Here is a 21341-nt window from a genome sequence, read left to right on the forward strand (position 1 = left end):
GAGGAGATGAAGAGATGGAAGAGGGAGAAGAGGAAGAGGAAAGAGGTAAATTTGTGTGTATCATCTTCGTTTTCTTTGCTGTGTGGTGGTGGTGGTAGTGGTAGTAGTTGTGGTGGTGGTGAGTGCTTGTGATGATTGTTAAGTGTAATAGTCGACTCTCTCTCTCTCTCTCTCTCTCTCTCTCTCTCTCTCTCTCTCTCTCTCTCTCTCTCTCTCGTTTCATTTCTTAACTAGCGAATTGGGGTTTACGTTCTTGATGTCTCGTTTCAGTCATTTCTCCAGGTCTCATTCGAGTCTCGTGGGTTCATGTGATGTAATTTTTGAAATACCCTAATCGCTCTTACCACGACTATTCCCCAAGGCCACAGAGGACGATTAGCCAGGTTCTCAAGAGTGTTTCTCCTGTTAATAATGTAGAAATCTTGTTAATCTCTCACTAGAACCGTAAAAACATCCTTAAAAACCCGTGTAATTTCATCTTAAGCCTGTGGAAAGTAGTGGAGGTGTGGTGCAGAACTGTTATGGAATGCGATCCAAGTGGGGTGTCAGGTTCGAGGCTTCACGAGGTCAGACCGTTGCCCAGCTCGAGGCCAAAGTGGCGTGAGGGATTCAATTCACTCCTCACTTCCTCCACGGTTGCTGCTGGGCGCTCACTCCACATCTATATAGTATGAAGGTAAATATTCGAGTGTTTGTGGGCTAATGGTTCCCCTCCCCCTCTCGTACAAAGATGTCATAACAGATAATGTAGGGTTTTTTTTTTTTCCACCTGTCTTGGCGTTCTTAAATATGACAAGTTTTAGGTTGTATGAAATTTCCTTTTTTTTTTTTTTTTTCTTTAAAGATGTTTTTGTTATGTAAATGACGTGTTAAGATTCATTTATTTTATTTATTTTTTTTGGGGGGGGCGGGTTGATTTTGTGAATACCTATCATAAACTCAGCAAATTTTGTGTATCTATTATTTTTTTTATTTATTTATTTTGGTTTGTCATCAAGCCGTGTTGCGTTTTCTTTGTTTACGTGTCGGAGGCAGCACCATTAATCCCCCACCCCTTTTATTTTCCATCAATTTATTCAACGTAACAACCTGCATGGTGGTAACTGTAGTTCTCTTTACAACTAGTTTAATCTTTTACAGACAGTTGAGCTGGCAAGCCGGCGACTGTGGTGTTGTGAGCTGACAATAGTGGTGGTGGTGGTGGTGGTCCCTGCTGGCTGAGTGGTGATCTCGTGGACTCTGCAGCACTGAAGCAGTAAGTCCCAGCTTCAGGTGATGAAAGCCACACCACACACACACACACACACACATGGCGGTCTGTTCTTTGCTTCCTCGTGCTGCGGGAGAATGTATGGTATGGAGGAGGAGGAGAGGAAAGGAAGGAAAGAAAAGGAAAGGAAGGAAGTGGAGGAAAAGAAAGAAAGGAAGGAAGGAAGGTAGATAGTGATGATAATGTATTCGTGATCAGTGTTGTTACTAGTATCTAAACTAGCTAACGATTCCCCCCCCCCTCTCTCTCTCTCATATCCAGCGATTTTAGTTTTCCTTATTTTCTTTCCCTCATATCTTTACGGGTCCAGTCTATTTCACTTGTTCTTATCTTTTCCCTTTTGTTTAGTGTTTGTTTTCAGCGTTATTCTTCTATTTAACGGTTTCTTGTTGTTATTTACGTTGAACTAGAAGCTGTTGGAAGTGTCTTATTGGTGCTACGTACTTGTGAATTTTCTTACTTGTTGGCGTCAGTGTGGTGTCGGACGTCGCTAATGAGTGGGGTGGTGTGTGTGTGTGTGTGTGTGTAAACCTGTACATATGTCTGGTGTTATCCCGTTTTCTATTCGTGTTTCTTTAGTCGTTTTATCATTACTATCGATCGTTGTGTCTTAGTAATTTCGTAAAATAAATTGGGTTTATTTATTTATTTATCTTATTATTATTTTTATTTATTTATTATTGTTATTTAATTTTTTTATTTATTTATTTTATTTATTTTTATTTTTTTCGTTTTATCAGTGCAAATCAGCTGTTAAAAGTTATGGTGATGTGCATGTCCTGTAATTCTTAACTTTTTTCTTAACACTCGCGTTAGGATGGTAAAAATAACACTATTAAATTCTCTGCAAGTAGCGTGAATTCCGAAGCTTCATAACGTATTGGTTCAGTGGTTTGAAATGTTCATGCTTCCAGTGACGATTGCAAACTCCATCCCAATTTTATTCATTATTATTTGTCCTTTGATTTTATTCTTTATTATTTATCCTTTACCAATACATGCCCTGTCTCTTGATAACCAGCATCCATCCAGCGTGTTACTACCTCGTACCTCGTATTTAGAATTTACTCGTATATTTTTAGAGAGAGAGAAAAAAAAAAAAAAAAAAAAAAACGTCGTAGCCAGCCATCCCTTCCACTCTGCACATTCTCTTATTTCATTCTTCCAGGTTGTGTGCGGGGCCTGTCCACCAGTACCTCGCCTGCTACCAAGACTTCCCTCACGCCAACTGGTCACGCCTCACGCTCCACGCCTCCGACACTGGGGAGAGATGCTACTCGGCCCTCACTCTGCATGTCTTCGTCCCCTGAGAAGCGTGGTGGTGTGGAGAGTCCTCAGCATCGTCAATGTGGAGTTGATGAAATTTAGTATTGCTTAACTCTGTATTGATGTCTCGGTGCTTAGTGTCTTAATGGAAGCTACTTTTGCTGCGTGTATGATCTTCGAGGTCTAGCAGGTGTAATTCTTCAGAACTCGGCTCCTCGGGTTTTCATATTCCACCACTTTTCTGATGTAATTCTCCAGCCATCAAATTGTGTCCATTCGCTCGTCTCCGTTTAGGTTTGGGTCAGACTGGAGTTGTCTTAAGGATACAAGGTTGGATTTAAAACTTTTTTTTTTTTTTTTAGTTGTAAATGTGTGATTACTGGCGAATAAAGATATAGGGTGAGAAATTAAGATGGAGGAATGATGTGGTGATTCTCTATCTCTCCTCCCCCCCCCCTCTCTCTCTCTCTCTCTCGCTTTCCTCCTCCCCCCCCCTCTCTCTCGCTTTCCTCCTCCCCCCCTCTCTCTCTCTCGCTTTCCTCCTCCTCCCCCCCCCCTCTCTCTCTCTCTCTCTCGCTTTCCTCCTCCTCCCCCCCCTCTCTCTCTCTCGCTTTCCTCCTCCTCCCCCCACCTCTCTCTCTCTCTCTCTCTCGCTTTCCTCCCCCCCTCTCTCTCTCTCTCTCTCGCTTTCCTCCTCCCCCCCCCTCTCTCTCGCTTTCCTCCTCCCCCCTCTCTCTCTCTCGCTTTCCTCCTCCCCCCCTCTCTCTCTCTCGCTTTCCTCCCCCCCTCTCTCTCTTTTTTTATTTAAACATCAATATATCATATACATTAAGTACAGGTCCAAAGGGTCACTTTGCCTCATGCCTATCCAAAAGACCTTAAAGATTACCCATATACAGTGATAAGTAAAAAATTACACAATTATAAAATTATCTACAATGCTTAGATATTATAAAGAAAATGATGCGGTGACAGTGGGTTCTCTCTCTCTCTCTCTCTCTCTCTCTCTCTCTCTCTCTCTCTCTCTCTCTCTCTCTCTCTCTCACATCACCTCACCACAGACAGACTCACAGGACGTCTCCCACAGTCACAGTTGCTCACCACAGCTGGGCTACAAGTCAAGGCTCTTAATCTCTCAGCACAGGGATCGTGACACACACACACACACACACACTCTCTCTACTCTCTCTCTCTCTCTCTCTCTCTCTCACACCACACCACACCACACCACACCACACCACAGGATGTCCCCCACAGTATGTTTACAAACCACAGTTGCTCACCACAGCTGGGCTACAAGTAAAAAGCCCTTGATCTCTCAGCACAGGGCTCATGACAAGGAACCTTACTACTCTGCTCTTACATTAGGAGCCTTACTACTCTGCTCTTATATTACAGGTGTGCTTCAAGATGCACAGTGACTGACTTCTTCCTGAGGGTGACAGGACAACAGAGGACAGCCACACCAGCCACCAGACTGCCTCCTGAGTGGTGTCCTCCATCTGCTGGCTGGTCTTGTGGGATTTTCTCATCTGTTTCTGCAGTTTATCTGTGGAAGCACTGAGCAATAACAAACAGGATGGAACTGTGGTTACTCCAATAAACATAAGAACATGATAACACAATGTGAGATTTGTCACCTCCATAGCTGTCTTATTATGAGTCATGAAACAACAATGGAATGCCAAGCTGTACGTTGATTTGTCTTGTCCGTCAGTGCCCTCCTTGCAGCTGGAATCTCTTTCTTGTACTCCACCCCCCAAATGTTAAGTAAGGGAGTCTCGGTACTCACTCCCTGAAGTCCCACTTGGCCAAGAATACCCAGACATGTTCTATCAAGACAATGCACACTGAAGTTATCCAAGTTGAAAATGTCTGTGTATTACAGATTCTGTGGTTGTGTTTTCATTGAATTATCACACTGCAAATAGAAATGTGGCGAGATAAAGACTTATCCTGAATACGATGGTGTTGTAAGGCAGTAATGAGACAGAAAGGAAGAGGGTAAACAGATGTATCCCACACTGCTGATGCAAGACAACAGCAGGTGTGTGCAGGTGTGATGATGCTGAGCTACTGTTGTTCTGCACCACCACTTTAGCACAGACCTGCTCACCGGCTTCTTTTCTATTTTGTCCAGCACCTAACAGCATCATCACACTCAGGAAAAATCTTTATCACACCACTACTTCTATTTATACTATGATAATTCCATGGAGAAAAAAAAAAAAAAAAATTGTACACAAACATTTTCAACTCCCTCTTGATAAAATGCCAATATTAACTTTGAAAACAATCTACCACATCTGGGCTGCGTGGGACAACAGGGAGAGTACTGAGACACCCTCACCAGTGGAATTTTGGACAAGTCAGGGAAGGGAAGGAGCAGTGCAGTAACACCAACACACCACACACACCACAGCTGGCATTGGTTGTCTAGTGTGAGGGGGTGCTGCTGAAGTGGATCTCAGCACTGATACCTGCTGCTGCCCTCTTGACTGACAATCCTCTTGCAATACTGCTCCTCTCTCTTAGTAATGGTTCTCTTGTAACACCAAACATCTTGAAGCAGAGAGAGATCTTCAGACTGCAAAAATGATAAATGGTAAATGTTTTGCTTCATTCAATACTTGCATTTCCTTCACCTCTCCCTTGCAAGTAACAAAAACACCCAACTCCTCATCTCTGCAGCCTTTGAAACAGTGTACAAAGAAAGCTCACTGTCAAAACTGAAGCAGTCATCAAACTAATTTTCCTAATCCATGACAGGACTGCCACTGGAGTCTGTTGCTAATGGAAGTTTTCGTATAAGAGTAAATAAAAATAAATAAATAAATAAATAAATAAATAAGACCCTAAGGAAAATATGAAATGGTAATAATAACAAGCAGCCTACATGTGGCAGTCCTTGTAAGAAGCAAACCTAACTATTTGCAAACGTCATCCCCATCCATAAATTTGTCTAATCTTTTAAGGCTCCCTAATGACTCATCACTAACAACCTGATTACTGAGGCCCTTCCATTCATCTACCACTCTATCTGAAAACCAATTCCTTCCTATCTCTTTCTTGAACTATTATTTCTTGGTCTTGTGGTTGCTGCTGTTACCCGGAAAACTCTCTCTCTCTCTCTCTCTCTCTCTCTCTCTCTCTCTCTCTCTCTCTCTCTCTCTCTCTCTCTCTCTCTCTCTCTCTCTCTCTCTCTCTCACCTCATTTCTAATCTTATCTGGCAAAGTCTTCAGCCTCTTCACAAGCTGGTCGTAATCCTTCATGCATTCTGAAGCTTGGCAAACTAATCCTCCACCTTTTCCAGCCTCTGAAACAATTGGGTTAGGTTAGGTTATGCTGTGTTTGAGTGTGTCATGGAGTGTTTGGGATGTTTTGGGTGTATTTGGGTATTTGGTGGGTATTTATCATTATTTATTCTTTATTTTTAGTAATAGTAATAATAGTAGTAGTAATAGTGGCAGTAGCAGAAGTGTTTCTCTCTCTCTCTCTCTCTCTCTCTCTCTCTCTCTCTCTCTCTCTCTCTCTCTCTCTCTCTCTCTCTCTCTCTCTCTCTCTCTCTCTCTCACCTCCTGATGGACTCTCCTTAACTCCAGGAGGTTTGCCAAATTCTCTATGATGGTGGTGACGGTGGGGTGTGTAGTGAGGCAGGTGGGGGAGGCCTCCATTGTCCCCCAACCCACTTGTTTCCACCCCTTCTTCCATTGTGATAGTGGTGGTGGTCCTGCTTTTCTATCTCTCTACATTTGTATCTGAAAAGCAAATGATTGCATTAATAAACTGGTAAATTATCTATGTTTTTAGTTTCTTAACCTAACTCAACATCTGCCACACACACACACATACACACACACACACACACACACACACACAGAACCAGTGGCTCCACATGTGGGTACTCTGAGGGGGACTGGCAGCCAGGGAGTGTTGCTGCTGTCACTTATTTGTTAGGACCAAACTGTTGTTCTGGTACATTTTGGTCTGCTTTGTATTAATATGTTTCTTGCTTTCATCACAGATCATTAGGTTCTGAGGTGATGGGGGTCAGGGGGGACAAAATAAAAAAAAAAATAATGAAAAGCTGGAAAAACAAATCAAAACAATTGCAAGTTATAGTAGTAGTAGTAGTAGTAGTAGTAGTAGTAGTAGTAGTAGTAGTAGTAGTAGTAGTAGTAGTAGTAGTAGTAGTAGTATACCTGCTGATGCTGCTGCTACTACTACTATTACTACTGCTACTACTTCATACAATCATATTTCCTCAATTTCCTTCCTCTTCTAAACATTCCTTCATTTCCCACCACCACCACCACACAGAGGCCAGGCAGAGAGGGGGGCTTGCTACATACTGAGGGACACGTGAATTAATGCCTATCTATTGTGTACCTCTCTATTAACCCCTTCTACTCGTCCCCACCTCTATTAGCACCAATACCCCCACTGCTCATACCTCTACACCTCAATACCCACCTCCAGACCTCCACGTCCCCCACACTTGCATCCAGTAGCTTCACATATCACAACGCGCACTAAAACACCCCTGGCACAATTTTAACGTCAGAGCCCCTCCCCAGAACACCCCAGAATCTTTTGTCACACCTAAAGCATCCCTCCTCTACCTGACACCCACATTAACTATCGCCAACAAGCCTACAATATCCTCAAAATGCCAAGGCACCCACAACCACACCATCATATACCAAAAAAACAAAATACGATCAAAACACTGCAAAAACACAGAATACAGAAAAAAAAAACATCAACAAACACTCAAATATGTCTAAAACACCTAAAATACTCCCAAATACCAAAAAAACACCTATAATACCCAAAAACATACCTAAAACACCCAAACATACCCAATCACACCTAAAACACCCCAAAACACATCAAAATCGTACCTAAAGCACACACTCAATATCACCTAAAACATTTCAAAACACCCCAAAACACACACGCAAACGCATCTAAAACACATCGAAAACATATCTAAAGCACCACCAAACACTCAAACCCACCTAAAACACTTCAAAACACACCTAAAACACTCCACACACACACACACACACACACACACAAATGCATGTAAAACACATCCAAAACACCTAAAAGACTCCCAAACACATAATAATAATAATAATAATAATAATAATAATAATAATAATAATAAATACAACGTTCGCAGCTAAGGCAAATTATTACAAAGACAGGGCAGCATGGGGAACTATGTAAATATTATTTTTGTTGGCATTTTTTGTTTTTTTTTTTGTTTACCCTCTTCCTCCATTTATCATTTTTTCATCATTCTCCATTTCTCCTATTTTCTTACTCTTCCTACTTTTATCTACATGCCTGAGTTTAGAAACAGCTGGAAACACCTGGAAAACACTGGAATTTACGCTTAATATTGACGAAGAGAGACTGGAGCAAATCGAGTCCCGTGTCCCTGAAAACTTCACAGTTCAGCTGCTGACGTCACATACGTAACGTATTTAATTTTGAAATTGACCCCTCGCAAAAATGGAGCTAGGCTGGAAAGCCCTATATATTCTGAAAGGTCATGCACTTTAACTAATACTGAGAATATAGATATATGTCAAGCGTCAGTAATAATAAAAATATTTCAAAAGAACTCATTGAAAAATTACTGGAACAAAAAAAAAAAAAAAATCCACAAATCTTAATTATCGCAAACTCAAAACACTTACAAAAATATGAACTATTCTTACAAACTACCGACAGTCACCTAGCAGCTGAAATAAAGAAATAAAAAAAAATACAGAACGTCACTTTTTTTTCAATTTTTGAAACAGGCTTATAAATCACTCTAAAAGTCCACATATTTAACTGAACAGGTCTATGACACTATTTAAAAACCATACACCATTTTTAGAAGCAACAAAATCTTAACTAGACGCTCAAATAAAAAAAAACTGTTTGACGAAATTGAAAAAAAAATCGCCGACAAAAACAACGGTTATTTAGACACAAACAACCTCATAATCAACCTATTTCCCCTAACACACACATGGACACTCAAAACACCACTAAATATTTTTAGGAACCATAAAAACTTAACGTAAGCCAAAATATATAAGTTAAGGAAATAAAAATATTATTGGAATCGGCCCGACTCTGACAAACCATCATGACGACTGGGGGGGGGACATCAACTGAAAACAAAGATGGCTGCCACTCCTCACTTATTATTTGGGGTCATTTAACTCATTTTATATGTTATTTATCTATTTCTCGATTGATTTTGGCTCTGAGTAAGTGAATGTGTGTGTGTGTGTGTGTGTGTGTGTGTGTGTGTGTGTGTGTGTGTGTGTGTGTGTGTCATTATTTCAAGACAGATAACCTTATCCACCTCTTCCCCACCCGCTTCTGCTCGCTCCCGCCTCCTCCCTGCCCGTGTCACCTCACTCAGCTAGACAAATGGCTCCATTTTGTGACATGGCTGGGTTATAATAAGTGAGAGATGAAGCACATAATGGCACATAAGGCCACTACAACCCGCAGGAGGAGGGTGGTGGTGAAGGCGGTAAGGCTGACTGAGGCAAGGCTGGCATCACTGTTCTCACCTTAAGTAGCCGTACTTCTCTGGAGTTGCTTGGTGTTCGATGCAGGAAAAAGCTGCCGGAAATATGGAAACACTGGCCACTACAGTGTGTGTGGCAAGACCGACCAGTGTCGACCAACACACTCAAGCCGTCCTCCGTCCCCAGTGCCGCCACCACCGCCACCTGCCGTCAGTCACTCAGCCCGCCCTGCGCACACGCACCCAGGCGCGCACACACACACACACACACACACACACACACACATCATCATCATCATCATCATCATCATTTCGTGAATAATGTCATCTTTCTTTTGTGTCAGTTTACCAGTGTGTAAGCCAAATGTGCCCCAGTGCCCACCACCACCAACTTCTCTCACCTCAATTCCGCCTCCATTTCAATGTTTTTTTTTTTTTTTTCAGGTATTTCTTGCCTCCCTCCGTGGCGCAAAGTCGAGTCCTTTCGGCACCTGCACCAGTAATGCGGCAAGAGGAAGAATAATGCCACAAAGTGGGAGAAATAGCGGACACTAACATCTCCCTGCAAACTTTTGCCAACAATGGCTGGCTAGTTTCCGGAACGGAGCAGTCTTGTTCTAGGTACTGTTTTATTTTATTTTGTCTTGTACGCGTTTATTAGCGATGTGAAATTTACAGAAGTACATTATAATTCCTGAATATTTGATGCACGTATAATTTTAACTCTAATAATTTCATTTCTCTAATATACATACACTGAACGTAGCGCGTCACAGGATTGAATGGGTAACTATGCTATTTCTACAACTCCTCTCGCACCCCTCCTACCCCCCATTTGAATTATGACTTCCTAGTGAGATTTTCCTTGAATGGGGTATCATATAAACTAAACTCACGTCTTGTTAGCCTGACAGTGAGTCAGGCTAACAATACAGAGAGGGCCCCCAGTGCCCTCTACTTAATAATTGGAGGTTTTATTAGATGGTAAATTATATGTTAAAAGATTTCATAAATTCAAAGTTTTCAGGACCATAGGCTTTTTTTTTTTTTATGCATCTTCTTGTACATGACTTCATCATCGTCATTATCTCGTATTCTTGCTTTACATAATATATAACTTTAATTACATCAAGTCCAGAATTACGCTTTGAATGTATACCTAAATTCAAAGTTAACAAGACCAGACTTTTTTTTACATAATATTGTACCATTAATTTTTTCCACCATATTCTAGTATTTTTCACATATCAAATCCAAATATTGTCATTTTAGGAATTTATAACTAAAAATGCAGACTGGTAACTCTTATACTCTCTCTCTCTCTCTCTCTCTCATTATTGAAGGCACGCGCAACCAAAACAGTACAAACCCTTGGTAGTAATCAGACCAGCACCTTTCAGTCACCATTTTATTCCATCGTAACGACCACTTGACCAGTCTGATGAAGGAATTATGTACAAACACGCGAACTGAGATAATTGTACAAAAAAATTACATTATATACAAAAGAAGAAACGTTTATTACACCACAAAGAAAAGAAAATAATTAAGAAAGGTTATACAGGTAATTAAGAAGTTAAATATGGTCAGCATATTAAAACTATTAATAATTATAACTTCATTCACACGTGGCACATAAAAACAGTAGGAATAGAAATAGTTAATAAAATATGTATATAAAAAGTATTGTCTAAAAACCACAACTATACATAACGAAAAGAACGAAAACTAATTCAGAATAATAAGTTAATCTTTTTATTTTTTTTTTTAAGTTTTCCAAAATACAAAATATCAATTATCAATGATCTATATTTATTTGTGAGAACTTAAAGCTTGTCCTGCTTGTAAATAATTACTGTACAAGACACTTCATTACCTGACGTCGTGCATACGTTACTTAATTGACGTACACCAACCTCTCTCCCTCTGGTTACTTTTGATTATTCATAATATCTCGGAATATTTCTAAATTATGTTGGTAGAGAATATCATATTTTGATTCACTCACAAACACACACTCTCATACAATGTGGTTGAGCACTATAATCACAATTCACAACACTGTACCTCCACAGACACACACACACACACACACACACACACACACACACACACAGTCCTAGCCAGTGAAATATTAGCACATCGGAATTGACTTAGGATCAGCTACCCCTTCCAGCATCACAAGACAAGGAATAGAGCGTTTGATTCTCTCTGCATCCCTCAGACCATCACGAGAGGAAACTGGGCGTGCAGCTGCTCTTTACCTCCTTCCCAGCATCAAGAAAGAAGAAATATGGTGTTTAGATTCTCCCATTTCCCTCCTGTTAGCGTTAGATAAGGATAGGGTGTTCAGATCCCCTTTCTCTCCCTCCCAGCACCACTAGATAATGGATGGGGCGTTTGATTCTCTCTCTATCTCTCTCCCCACATCACGAGAGAAGAAATAAGGCGTTCAGATCCCTTCCCTCCTTCCCTGCAGCGTTAGATAAGGCGTTCCGATTCCCCTCTATCTCCAGTGTCTCAAAATATGGAATGAGGTGTTCAGATTCCTTAAAACATTCTGGACGATGCTGCCTTCAGGGGGGAGGACGAGTGAGCAAGGTACAGCTTCAGGTCAGGTCAGGTTAAGTAAAGGTCAGGCAAGATAAGGCACATAAGGGTCTCAACACAGCATCTTAGGTCACTTATTGGGGTCTCAACACAGCATCTTAGGTCACTTATTGGGGTCTCAACACAGCATCTTAAGTCACTTCCTGTCGGTGCTTCAAATAAGGTCCAAATAAGGTTCCTGGCTAAGGTCACTTTTTTGGAGGTGCCTTAAGGAAGCTGATATTGTTTTTAGGGAAAGCAGTCACCCTAAGCAGCAAGACATTCACTTCTGGACGATTTCAGCAAGAGGTCGGGCACTTCTGTGGGCTCGCTAGAAACAAGAATGAACCTTTTTTTCAAACACGTAAAAAAAGGTCACTCACTTTTTTTGGGATTGCTTAAAAAATTATAATAAAAAAAATACCACCTTAGAAGAACAACTTAAAACACATCACCTTCTTTTTGGGCCGCTAAAAAAAAACTTGGCTTCTTTGATAACTTGAGAAACAGACACCTTTGTGAGGAGTATCTGAAAATACCTCTTTCCTGGGAGCAATTCTTGTGGAAATAAACTAAAAAACATCACAGTGGAAAAAAAAAAAATCATAAAATGTCACTTTTCCTATGAACAGGAGAGGGAAAAATGTATCAATAAATAAACAGTGAGTTTTCTTTCGGTTCAAAAAGATGCGACTTCAAGTGGTCAAGGTCATGCCGCCTAACAAAATAGGTAAATTTTCCAGAGTACACAAGAAAAGAAAAAAAATAAAGAAAAATTAACCAATTAGAGAACGACACCTTTCTTTCAGTTCAAAAGACATGACTTCCAGGAATCAAGGTCACTCCACCTAATAATAAATAAAAAAGCTAGATTCTCCTAAGGGTACAGACGAAAAGAAGAAATAGTAAATAAAAAAACAACAACCAATCAATAAATAACACCACTTTTTTCTTAGTTTAAAAAGACGTGACTTCTGGAGGGTGAGGTCGTGCCGCTGCCAGAAGCCTGACTGCCTCCCGCATCACCCTGGCGGAGGTGCTCACCAGGAACAGCAGGTGGAACTTGGTCAGGATGGGGGAGTGTGGGGGGCCACGGGTAAGGGAGTGGAGTACTGTAGCTCTTTCCAGATCCAGCCACCGCTCCAGGGTCGCCTCCACCTGCTCGTCATCCTGCTCCTCCTCCTCTTCATCCTCATCCTCTTCCTCCCCCGTCAGGAAGCTCTCAGGTCCAAAGAGAATGGCCTCCAGCACCCTCTTGGCCTGTGTGGGGGCACGGCAGGGGTGAGATGGTGGTGACGTGGAGGTGATGAAAGGAAATGAATGGAAGATGAAAGAGCAGGGAAAGATAGGGAGGATGAAAGGGAAGAAATGAAGGAACAGAGTAACATAGGAGAATGAAAGGAAAGAAACGAACTGAAGGAGATGAGAGAAGGAGGAAAGATACGGAAGATGAAAGGGAGGTAATGAACTGAAGGAAATGGAAGAACAGGAAAAGGGGAAGAGGTGAAAGGACAAGGAAAATGAAAGGAAAGGAGAAAAGAATAGGGAAAGAGGAGGAGAAAGTGAAAAGAACAAGGGGAATGAAACGGAGGATAAGGAGAAGAAAGAAGAGGAAAGAACAAGGAAAGATGAGATGAAAAAGACAGGGAGGATGAAAGGGAAGAGATGGAAGACTAAGAATGAATGGGAGGGGATAAAGAAATGGAATGACAGGAAGAAAATGAAAGAAAAAGAAAAGATAAGAAAGTGAATAGAGGATGTGAAGAGATGAAAGGTGACATCCATAAGATTAAAAAGACAAATTCTCTCTCTCTCTCTGACATACCTGGGTGAGAGAGACAGAGCGCTCCCTGTGTAGTAGCTGCAGGAGACACACAAAGGCATGGTGAGAAGGAGTGGAGGGTGGCACCTCACAGCTGCCCTCCCTGGCCTGCTGCTCGGGTTGCTGCGCCCCCACCAGCAGCAGGGTGGCAGCCGCAGCACACTGGCACAACGACATGGCGCCCCCACCTGTAGCAGAACCACACCACACATGTTAGCTTAGGTTAGGTTCAGTCACGTTAGGTTTAGTTTAGATCAAGTTAGCTTAGGTTAGGTTAGTTTAGGTTGGATTAGGTTTGTTTTAGGTTAGGTTAGTCTATGTTAAGTTAGGTTAGGTTAGCTGTAAGTTAGGCTAGGTTGTTAAGTTAGTTTAGATTACTTTAGATTAGGCTTGTTTAATTTAGGTTGGGTTAGTTTAGTTTAGTTAAGGAGCAAACAAGCCACTTTACCAAACCTTTCACCTCCTTTCCTGACCTTGCACTCCCTCCCACCACCTCTCTCACTCTCCCACACTCCCACACATTCCCACAAGCAGGCCAGATACTTCACACCTCTCCACTCTCTCACAGCATCCAACACACTCACAAAAATCACAGGACAGAGAAACAAGCTAGCCAACACACCTCTCACTTCTCGCACACACTCTCTCCCACACACACACACACACACATACACACACACACAGGCATCAATCTTAACCCTACACTCCTTCCCAACATCACACACACACACACACACACACACTTACAAGCATCAGGGGGTGGTGGAACAAGAATCAAGCGTGGGTGAGGGTCCCTGCTATCCTGAGCCACTACTGCCAGATCCAGCGACGTCTCCTCCACCCCTCTCGCCTGCAGCTGCTTCAGGCCTGTCACCAGCTGCAGCAGGAGGAGGCACGCGTCCTGCAGCCACTCCCCAGGCCCAGGCTCTCCCATCTCCTCTTTGACTCGAGATCTCAGTGTCGTCAGTTTCATAGGAGGAAGGGCCCAAACTGTGCCTGAAGTCGTGTTGGTTACATTAGGTTTGGTTTGGGTGGTTATGTGTGTGTGTGTGTGTTATAATGTTTGCTGTGATCAATAAGTTAACTATCAATCTATTTGTGTGTGTGTGACAAATCCACGTAAACACACACACACACACACACACACACACACACAAATATAACACCCAACAAACAGCCCCCCCAAAAAAAAAAAAAAAAAAAACACCCCAAAATACACAAACTAACCAGGTGAGAAATTCCCCCTGACAATAGTCCGGTGGGAGAGAAGACGCGCAGGCAGGTGGTCCTCCTTGAAGGCCACGAGGGGGAGGGGCGTCAGAAGGTGATGGGCCTCGATCTTCGCTTCCGACGTCAACATGAGGGTCACATCTCGGCCCCGCAGTGCCCCTGAATAGAAGAGCCGCTGTCCCGCCCCCACCAGGATGCGGTCATCGATGGTGATGTCGCCCCAGGTGGCTGACGTGCTGGCCAGGTCTTCATAGCCTTGTGGGTGTGTTTCTGCCGAGAGCTGAGGGGATGGAGTGTGAAAGGATGGTGCTGGTGGGTGAATGAAGAGATGGTCAAGAATATTAGCCAAAAAACTCCCAATCTCAAATATTACCCATGATTCCTCTCCAACACTCACCTGGTCGAGAATATTAGCCAAAGCGTCCATATTCGCAGACATGACAGCTCCATACTGCGCCTGGAGGGACCTTGGCGCCAGAGGTCCCGCCCGTCCCCCACTCAGCCGTCCTCCGCCCTCCTGTGTGGTACGGCGGTCTGAGTTGGTCCTCCTTGTCCTCCTCCTGGTCCTCATCTCCTGGTCTCCTCCTCCTCCTCCAGTCTCCTCCTCTGCGTTCTCCTTGTCTTGTTCTTGTTGTTGTTGTTGTTGGTGGTGGTGGTGGTGGTAATGTTGTCTTGGTCCAGTCTGTTGTAGTTGTTTTCGTGGTGGTCAGTGGTAGGAGTAGTGGTAGCAGTAAGGGTAGTAGTAGTAGTAGTAGTAGTAGTAGTAGTAGTAGTAGTAGTAGTAGTAGTAGTAGTAGCAGTAGTAGTAGTAGTAGTAGTAGTAGTAGTAGTAGTAGTAGTAGTAGTAGTAGTAGAAGTAGTTGCAGCAGTAGTAGTAGTAGTGGAAAAATATAATAATCAATGCTATCTACCTACACACACACACACACACACACCTCTCAATCTATCTATACACCTGGCCTGTATTCCCTCACAGGTTGGCCCAAACAAGGCACCACACACACAATCATTCACACTCTTATCACTGTCGGGCCCTGATGGAAAGGGACAGTCTCCTGGACCACCTACACCCCAGGAGCTTAGAAACACCACAGCTGGCCACACACACCCACAGCAAGGCCCCACAGCACACACTGGTCCACCCCTGCACCTTCATAATGACAATTCCCTACCCTAATCTTAATCTATACACCCCAAACCTCCCCACACACACACACACACACACACTCACATCATCATCATCATCCTCCAGTGCAGCATCAGTGTTTGCAGCGCCACTGTTGGTGTGTGGGGGCGGCCGGGCAGGAGCTGGGCCCTTGCTGACAGGTCGGGGTGTACTGCCGCTTCCTGTGCTGCTGATGCTGTCCTGCTTCTGGTGCTGGTGTCTGCTGCTGGCCTTCTGTGCTGCCTCCTGTGCTGCTTGCTGGGGGTGGAGTGTGTGTGTGTGAGGTGTTACGAAGACTGACTTTTGGTAATCTTGATCCTTCACTTTTTTAGGGAATCATAAATTTGGGTGCCATACAGACTGACATTTGGCCATCTTTCTCCTGAAGGGCAGAGCATCAGAACACATGAATGCTCCTTCAGAACACAAGGGAAGCTGCAAGAAACCACTAAGGGGGAAAACCAGAAAAAAAATAACAAGAGAACAGATGTAGGAAACAGAAAATTTATGGAAAAATCTGAATGTCTGAAGAGAAGAACATAAGAACACAGGAACATAAGCAGATACATAAGGGAAGCTGCAGGAAATTTTCATTGAGCATAAACAGAAAAAACTAACCAGAGAAAGGAGAAAAAAGATCAGAAAAAGAAAGAGAAGAGCAAAGAAACAGGAAATGAGAGAAAAATCTTAAAATCAGAAGTGAAAAAAAAGACACAAAAAAAAAAAAAAACATACAAAAACATAAGAAAACAAGGGAAACTGCAACAAACCATCGGACCATCAGACCAACACGAGGCATTCCCTTTATAAAGCAACCTATCTCTACCTGTCCCCTCGTTAGCACCTGCAGAAGGGGTAGACTCACCTGTACAATGGCAGGAGGCTGTGGAGCTCTTCTTTTCTCCCTGTCCTCCTCCCCCCTAATGCTGGAGGAACGACCTGGCTTACGGGGGGTGATGGGAGCACGCACGTCACCTGGGGGAGTCATGGGTGATGGGTAATGGGGGTGATCTGTTGTAGTGATGGGGAATGGGTGTTTTGTCATAGAGGATTTGTAATAGAAGAAGATGGTTGATAAAATGGAAAAGAATGTGGTTATAGTAAATATTTGTTTGTTAAAAGATTGTAAAAGGTGATAATAGGAAATATGTGGGAGAATTTCAAATAATATGACGATAAAGGTAAAGAAAAGTATAAATTTTATATAAACACAAACAAATAAAAAGTAAACAAGATGATTCAAACAAAAATACAAACAAAAAAAAAGAAAAATGACAAGCAAAACAAAACAAAACAAAGAATTATGAGCAAAACAAAAACAAAACAAACATTAAAAAAAAACAAGGAAAAAAAAACACACTTCTTCACAAACAAACATACGAACAAAACAAGAATAACACACACACACACACACACACACACACACACACACTCACCCAAATTGGCGTAAACAGAGTCTCTTGCCAGTTTGGGGGGCTCCGGGCGGGGGGGGACCAGTCTTAGTACCCGCATTACTTGGGGTGCGGGTGGGGGGTGGGGGACGCTGTGGCCGGGCGGGGGTCTCAGGGGAGGCTTGGAGGGGGCGAGGGGGGGCGGTGGAGTCAGCTGTGGGGGGGCAGGCTTCCGGGGTTGGCTGGGGGGACTCAAGGGAGGCTTTGCGGGGGGGTGGAGGTGGCCTGGGGCGTCCTGGAGGGGGGGGAGAGAGGGAGAGGTGATGGGGGTGAGGGAATAGGGGAGAGAAATGGGTAAAAATGAGAGAGAGAGAGAGAGAGAGAGAGAGAGAGAGAGAGAGAGAGAGAGAGAGAGAGAGAGAGAGAGAGAGAGAGAGAGAAATATACATACATTTAGATCACAAACAAATGAAAGCAACATAAACATACAAATCAAAACGAAAAAACAAACAAATAAACAAACATACATACATGAATTTATACAACAAATATCAGTGTGTGTGTGTGTGTGTGTGTGTGTGTGTGTGTGTGTGTGTGTGTGTGTGTGTGTGTGTTACCTTCAGAGTTATAGCCAAGACCATGGGTACTACTGTTGTTGTTGTTGTTGTTAGTGGAGGTGGTGGTGGTGGAGGCGTGGCTTAGAAGAGATTCCCGCCTCTCCACCTCTGCTCCTCCTGATGTGGATTCCTGCTGGGGGGGAGATGGAAGGGTGGAGTTAGGTGGTGACTGACTGACTGACTGGTTTATTTATTTATTTATTTATTTATTGATTGATTGATTGAGTGAATGAGTGACTGATTGATAATACACAGAAATGACAATACTCTCTCTCTCTCTCTCTCTCTCTCTCTCTCTCTCTCTCTCTCTCTCTCTCTCTCTCTCTTACTTTCACTATTTCTTTATTTTCATCATCCTTTCCTTGTCTCTTTCATCTTTTCCTTTATTTTTCTCCTTTTTCATATCCTCTCTCTCTCTCTCTCTCTCTCTCTCTCTCTCTCTCTCTCTCTCTCTCTCTCTCTCTCTCTCTCTCTCACCTTTCTTACACTAGAATTCCTCTTCTCTAGGGACGTGGTGGTGGTGGTGGTGGTGGTGGTAGTGGTGGTGGTGGAGACAGGGAGGGGGGCAGGGTCATACACCACCCCCCCTCCCTCCCCCCGGGCTGAGATGGGAGGGTCGGAGGAGATGGAGGAGGTGGCAGAGAGGGAGGAGGAGGAGGGGACGGGGGATGCTCTAGCCTGGGGGGAGGAGAAAGGTAGAAATAAATAAATAAATAATAAAGCAAACTGGAATAAAAGAGGAAAGGAGGAGGAAAAAAAGAGATAATTAGGAAAAAAAGAAAAGAAATGAATAAACAGATGATAAATTGCAATAAGACAAGGAGCACGGACAAAGAAAATAGAAAAAAATAATAAAACAAATTTGAATAACACACACACACACACACACACACACACGCACACACGAGAAAGCGATGAATGAAAAAAAAAATATATATAAAAATAAGAAAAAGAAAATGATAAGAAGGGGTACTGATAAGGGGGTGACGACGCGGGGTGATGGGGTGAGATGGGGGTGCATACCTGGGCGGGGATGGCGTAGGTCTCCTCGGGGGGGCAGCGGGGGGCAGCCTGGGGGGGCGGCACGTACCCATAAATGCCACTGTAGTCATAGAGGGGCATCGTCTTCTCCGGCCGAGCAATGACCTGTCACCATCATCACCATCATCATCACTATCATCATCATTATTATCGCTATCATCATCACCATCATTATCACTATCATCATCATCTTCACTATCATCACCATCATCATCATCATTATCATTATAGCTATCATCATCATTATCATCACTATCATCATCATTATTATCGCTATCATCATCATTATCACTATCATCATCATCTTCACTATCATCACCACCATCATCATCATTATCATTATCGCTATCATCACCTATCACCTATTATCATCACTATCGTCACCATCACCATCTTCACTATCATCACTATCGTCATCATCACCATCACTGTCATCATCACCATCACTATCATCACTATCACCACCTTCACTATCATCACTATCATTATCATCATCATCACCATCACTGTCATCATCACCATCACTATCATCATCATCACTATCATCACTATCACCACCTTCACTATCATCACTATCATCATCATCATCACCATCACTATCTTCACCATTACTATCATCATCATCATCACTATCACCATCATCACCATCATCATCACTATTACCATCATCATCACTACCTGGTTCCTGTCGTTCTCATCACTATCATCTACATTATTGCTTTCGTCATCACCATCATTATTATTACTGATATCATTACTAGTATCATTATCATCATGACCTCCTGTTCACCATCATCATTTTCGTAGCATCACAATTTCCTTCACCTACTCTCACCATCATCATCATCATTATCATCATCACTATCATTATCACCATTTTTTTTCACTATCACCATCTCTCCATCTTCACTACCCCATCATCTACATCCACCTGTCATCCACCTTTCATCCACTAATCCATCCAACACACTCACCCATCACCCACTCATTATTCCTTCACCCACCACCCTCATCCACTCATCCACTCACCTCCACACCCTGTCCATTGTAGTCTAGTGGATGAATGATTGTGGGTCTTCCCTTCTTCATTGCCTCCTTCTTCACCTCCTTCCCCTTGTCCTCCTCCTTCCCTCCTCCCAGCCTCAACAGCCTCTTCAGAAACTGCCTAGAGGAGGAGGAGGAAGAGGAAGAGGAGGAGGAGGTCTTTTTGGCCCTCTCTCTTCCCCGCTCAGAGGAGGAGAAGGAGGAGGAAGAGGTTGTGTCTCTCTTCCCACCTGCAGGAGGAGAGGAGGGCCGGAAGAAACCTGTTGAGGGAAAGTGAATGAATGAATGAATAAATTGATTTACCTCACACCTACACACTGCTCTCTCTCTCTCTCTCTCTTGCAAAATAACTCACTCAGTCACTCACTCTAATTCAGACTTCCTCTCTTACTCCCTCCCTCACTTATTTGCTCACTCCAACGTAAGACTCCCTCTCTCACTCACTCCCTCCCTTACAGAGTCCCTCACTCACTCAGACTCTTCACTCACTCACTCACCAGATCGACTAAAAAATCTGCTTGATGATGAAGAAGATGATGATGAGGTCACACTGCCCCCAATAATAGACACAGGGGCAGGAGAGGTCACCAGTGGGCCTGTGACCTCGACCCTGCGCACTATATGATCTGAGGCCCTTGGTACAGAGTGTGACCTGGAGGCGATGGGTCTCGTCTGTGGGACCTGGTATGTTTGGAGGTCATCTGAGGTCCCCCTGGGGTGCTGCTCCACTTCCTGAGGTCCACTGAGGGGCTGGTAGGGTCCTGCTGGGGTGTGGGTGGTTTGGGTGGATGGGTGTGGAGGTTGTATGGGCGTGGGGTTGGGGGGAGGGATAGGAGGGGTGGGGTTGGTGTGGGAGGGAAGGGAAGGGAAGGGAAGACATTGGAAAGAAGAGGAAATAATAAAGAGGAAGGGAAGGAACAAAGGAGAGAGAGAGAGAGAGAGAGAGAGAGAGAGAGGAGAGAGAGAGAGAGAGAGAGAGAGAGAGAGAGAGAGAGAGAGAGAGAGAGAGAGAGAGAGAGAGAGAGAGAGAGAGAGAGAGAGAGAGAGAGAGAGAGAGAGAGAGAGAGAGAGAGAGGAGAGAGAGAGAGAGAGAGAGAGAAAAAAATTAGCAATCATAATCATTTTTATCACATCATTTTTCAGTATCTCCATTATCATCACATTTATTTACCAACACACACACACACACACACAAACACACACACACACACACCTCGCGTCTCATGAGTAACAATAGGCCCGATGGAATTCCTGAAGGGGGAGGAGGTGGTGGTGGTGGTAGTGGTGGTGGTGGCGGGGAAAGCCTGGTGGAGTTGTATCTCTTCCCCCTTCCTCTCCTCTCCAAACTCTTCCTCTCCTCC

At 43.4% G+C, this 21341-nt stretch overlaps 2 protein-coding genes and 1 long non-coding RNA gene across 7 annotated transcripts; 1 reads left to right on the plus strand and 2 right to left on the minus strand.

The window, feature by feature from the left end:
• Nucleotides 1-74: 74 nt before the first annotated feature.
• Nucleotides 75-2988, plus strand: LOC135094991 (uncharacterized). Its single transcript, XR_010264018.1, has 3 exons — nucleotides 75-676; nucleotides 1141-1255; nucleotides 2439-2988. It is a non-coding gene; the product is annotated as an uncharacterized LOC135094991 (long non-coding RNA).
• A 305-nt stretch (nucleotides 2989-3293) lies between these two features.
• LOC135094989 (uncharacterized) lies at nucleotides 3294-9646 on the minus strand. Of its 5 annotated transcripts, none has more exons than XR_010264017.1 (5): nucleotides 9125-9328; nucleotides 6113-6295; nucleotides 5747-5853; nucleotides 4954-5123; nucleotides 3294-4085 (listed from the first exon to the last, which is right to left on the minus strand). XR_010264017.1 is itself a non-coding variant. In XM_063995555.1 (5 exons), the coding sequence occupies exons 2-5, from the start codon at nucleotides 6246-6248 to the stop codon at nucleotides 4082-4084; spliced, it is 354 nt and encodes a 117-aa protein (XP_063851625.1). In that variant the 5' UTR covers nucleotides 6249-6295; nucleotides 9125-9328; the 3' UTR covers nucleotides 3294-4081. The 5 variants fall into 5 exon arrangements, 3 of the variants coding, with proteins under 3 accessions (XP_063851625.1, XP_063851624.1, XP_063851623.1); XR_010264016.1 differs by having other exon boundaries at nucleotides 4887-5123; nucleotides 9125-9327; XM_063995555.1 differs by having other exon boundaries at nucleotides 5017-5123.
• Nucleotides 9647-10475: 829 nt separating this feature from the next.
• LOC135095092 (uncharacterized) lies at nucleotides 10476-21329 on the minus strand. Its single transcript, XM_063995795.1, has 13 exons — nucleotides 21194-21329; nucleotides 20478-20744; nucleotides 19966-20240; nucleotides 18919-19041; nucleotides 18373-18573; nucleotides 17896-18028; nucleotides 16753-16862; nucleotides 15954-16145; nucleotides 15120-15404; nucleotides 14720-15002; nucleotides 14240-14488; nucleotides 13496-13680; nucleotides 10476-12930 (listed from the first exon to the last, which is right to left on the minus strand). The coding sequence occupies exons 3-13, from the start codon at nucleotides 20023-20025 to the stop codon at nucleotides 12628-12630; spliced, it is 2124 nt and encodes a 707-aa protein (XP_063851865.1). The 5' UTR covers nucleotides 20026-20240; nucleotides 20478-20744; nucleotides 21194-21329; the 3' UTR covers nucleotides 10476-12627.
• Nucleotides 21330-21341: the final 12 nt, after the last annotated feature.

The sequence above is a fragment of the Scylla paramamosain genome, chromosome 47, assembly GCF_035594125.1.
Source record: "Scylla paramamosain isolate STU-SP2022 chromosome 47, ASM3559412v1, whole genome shotgun sequence".
Taxonomy (NCBI): domain Eukaryota; kingdom Metazoa; phylum Arthropoda; class Malacostraca; order Decapoda; family Portunidae; genus Scylla; species Scylla paramamosain.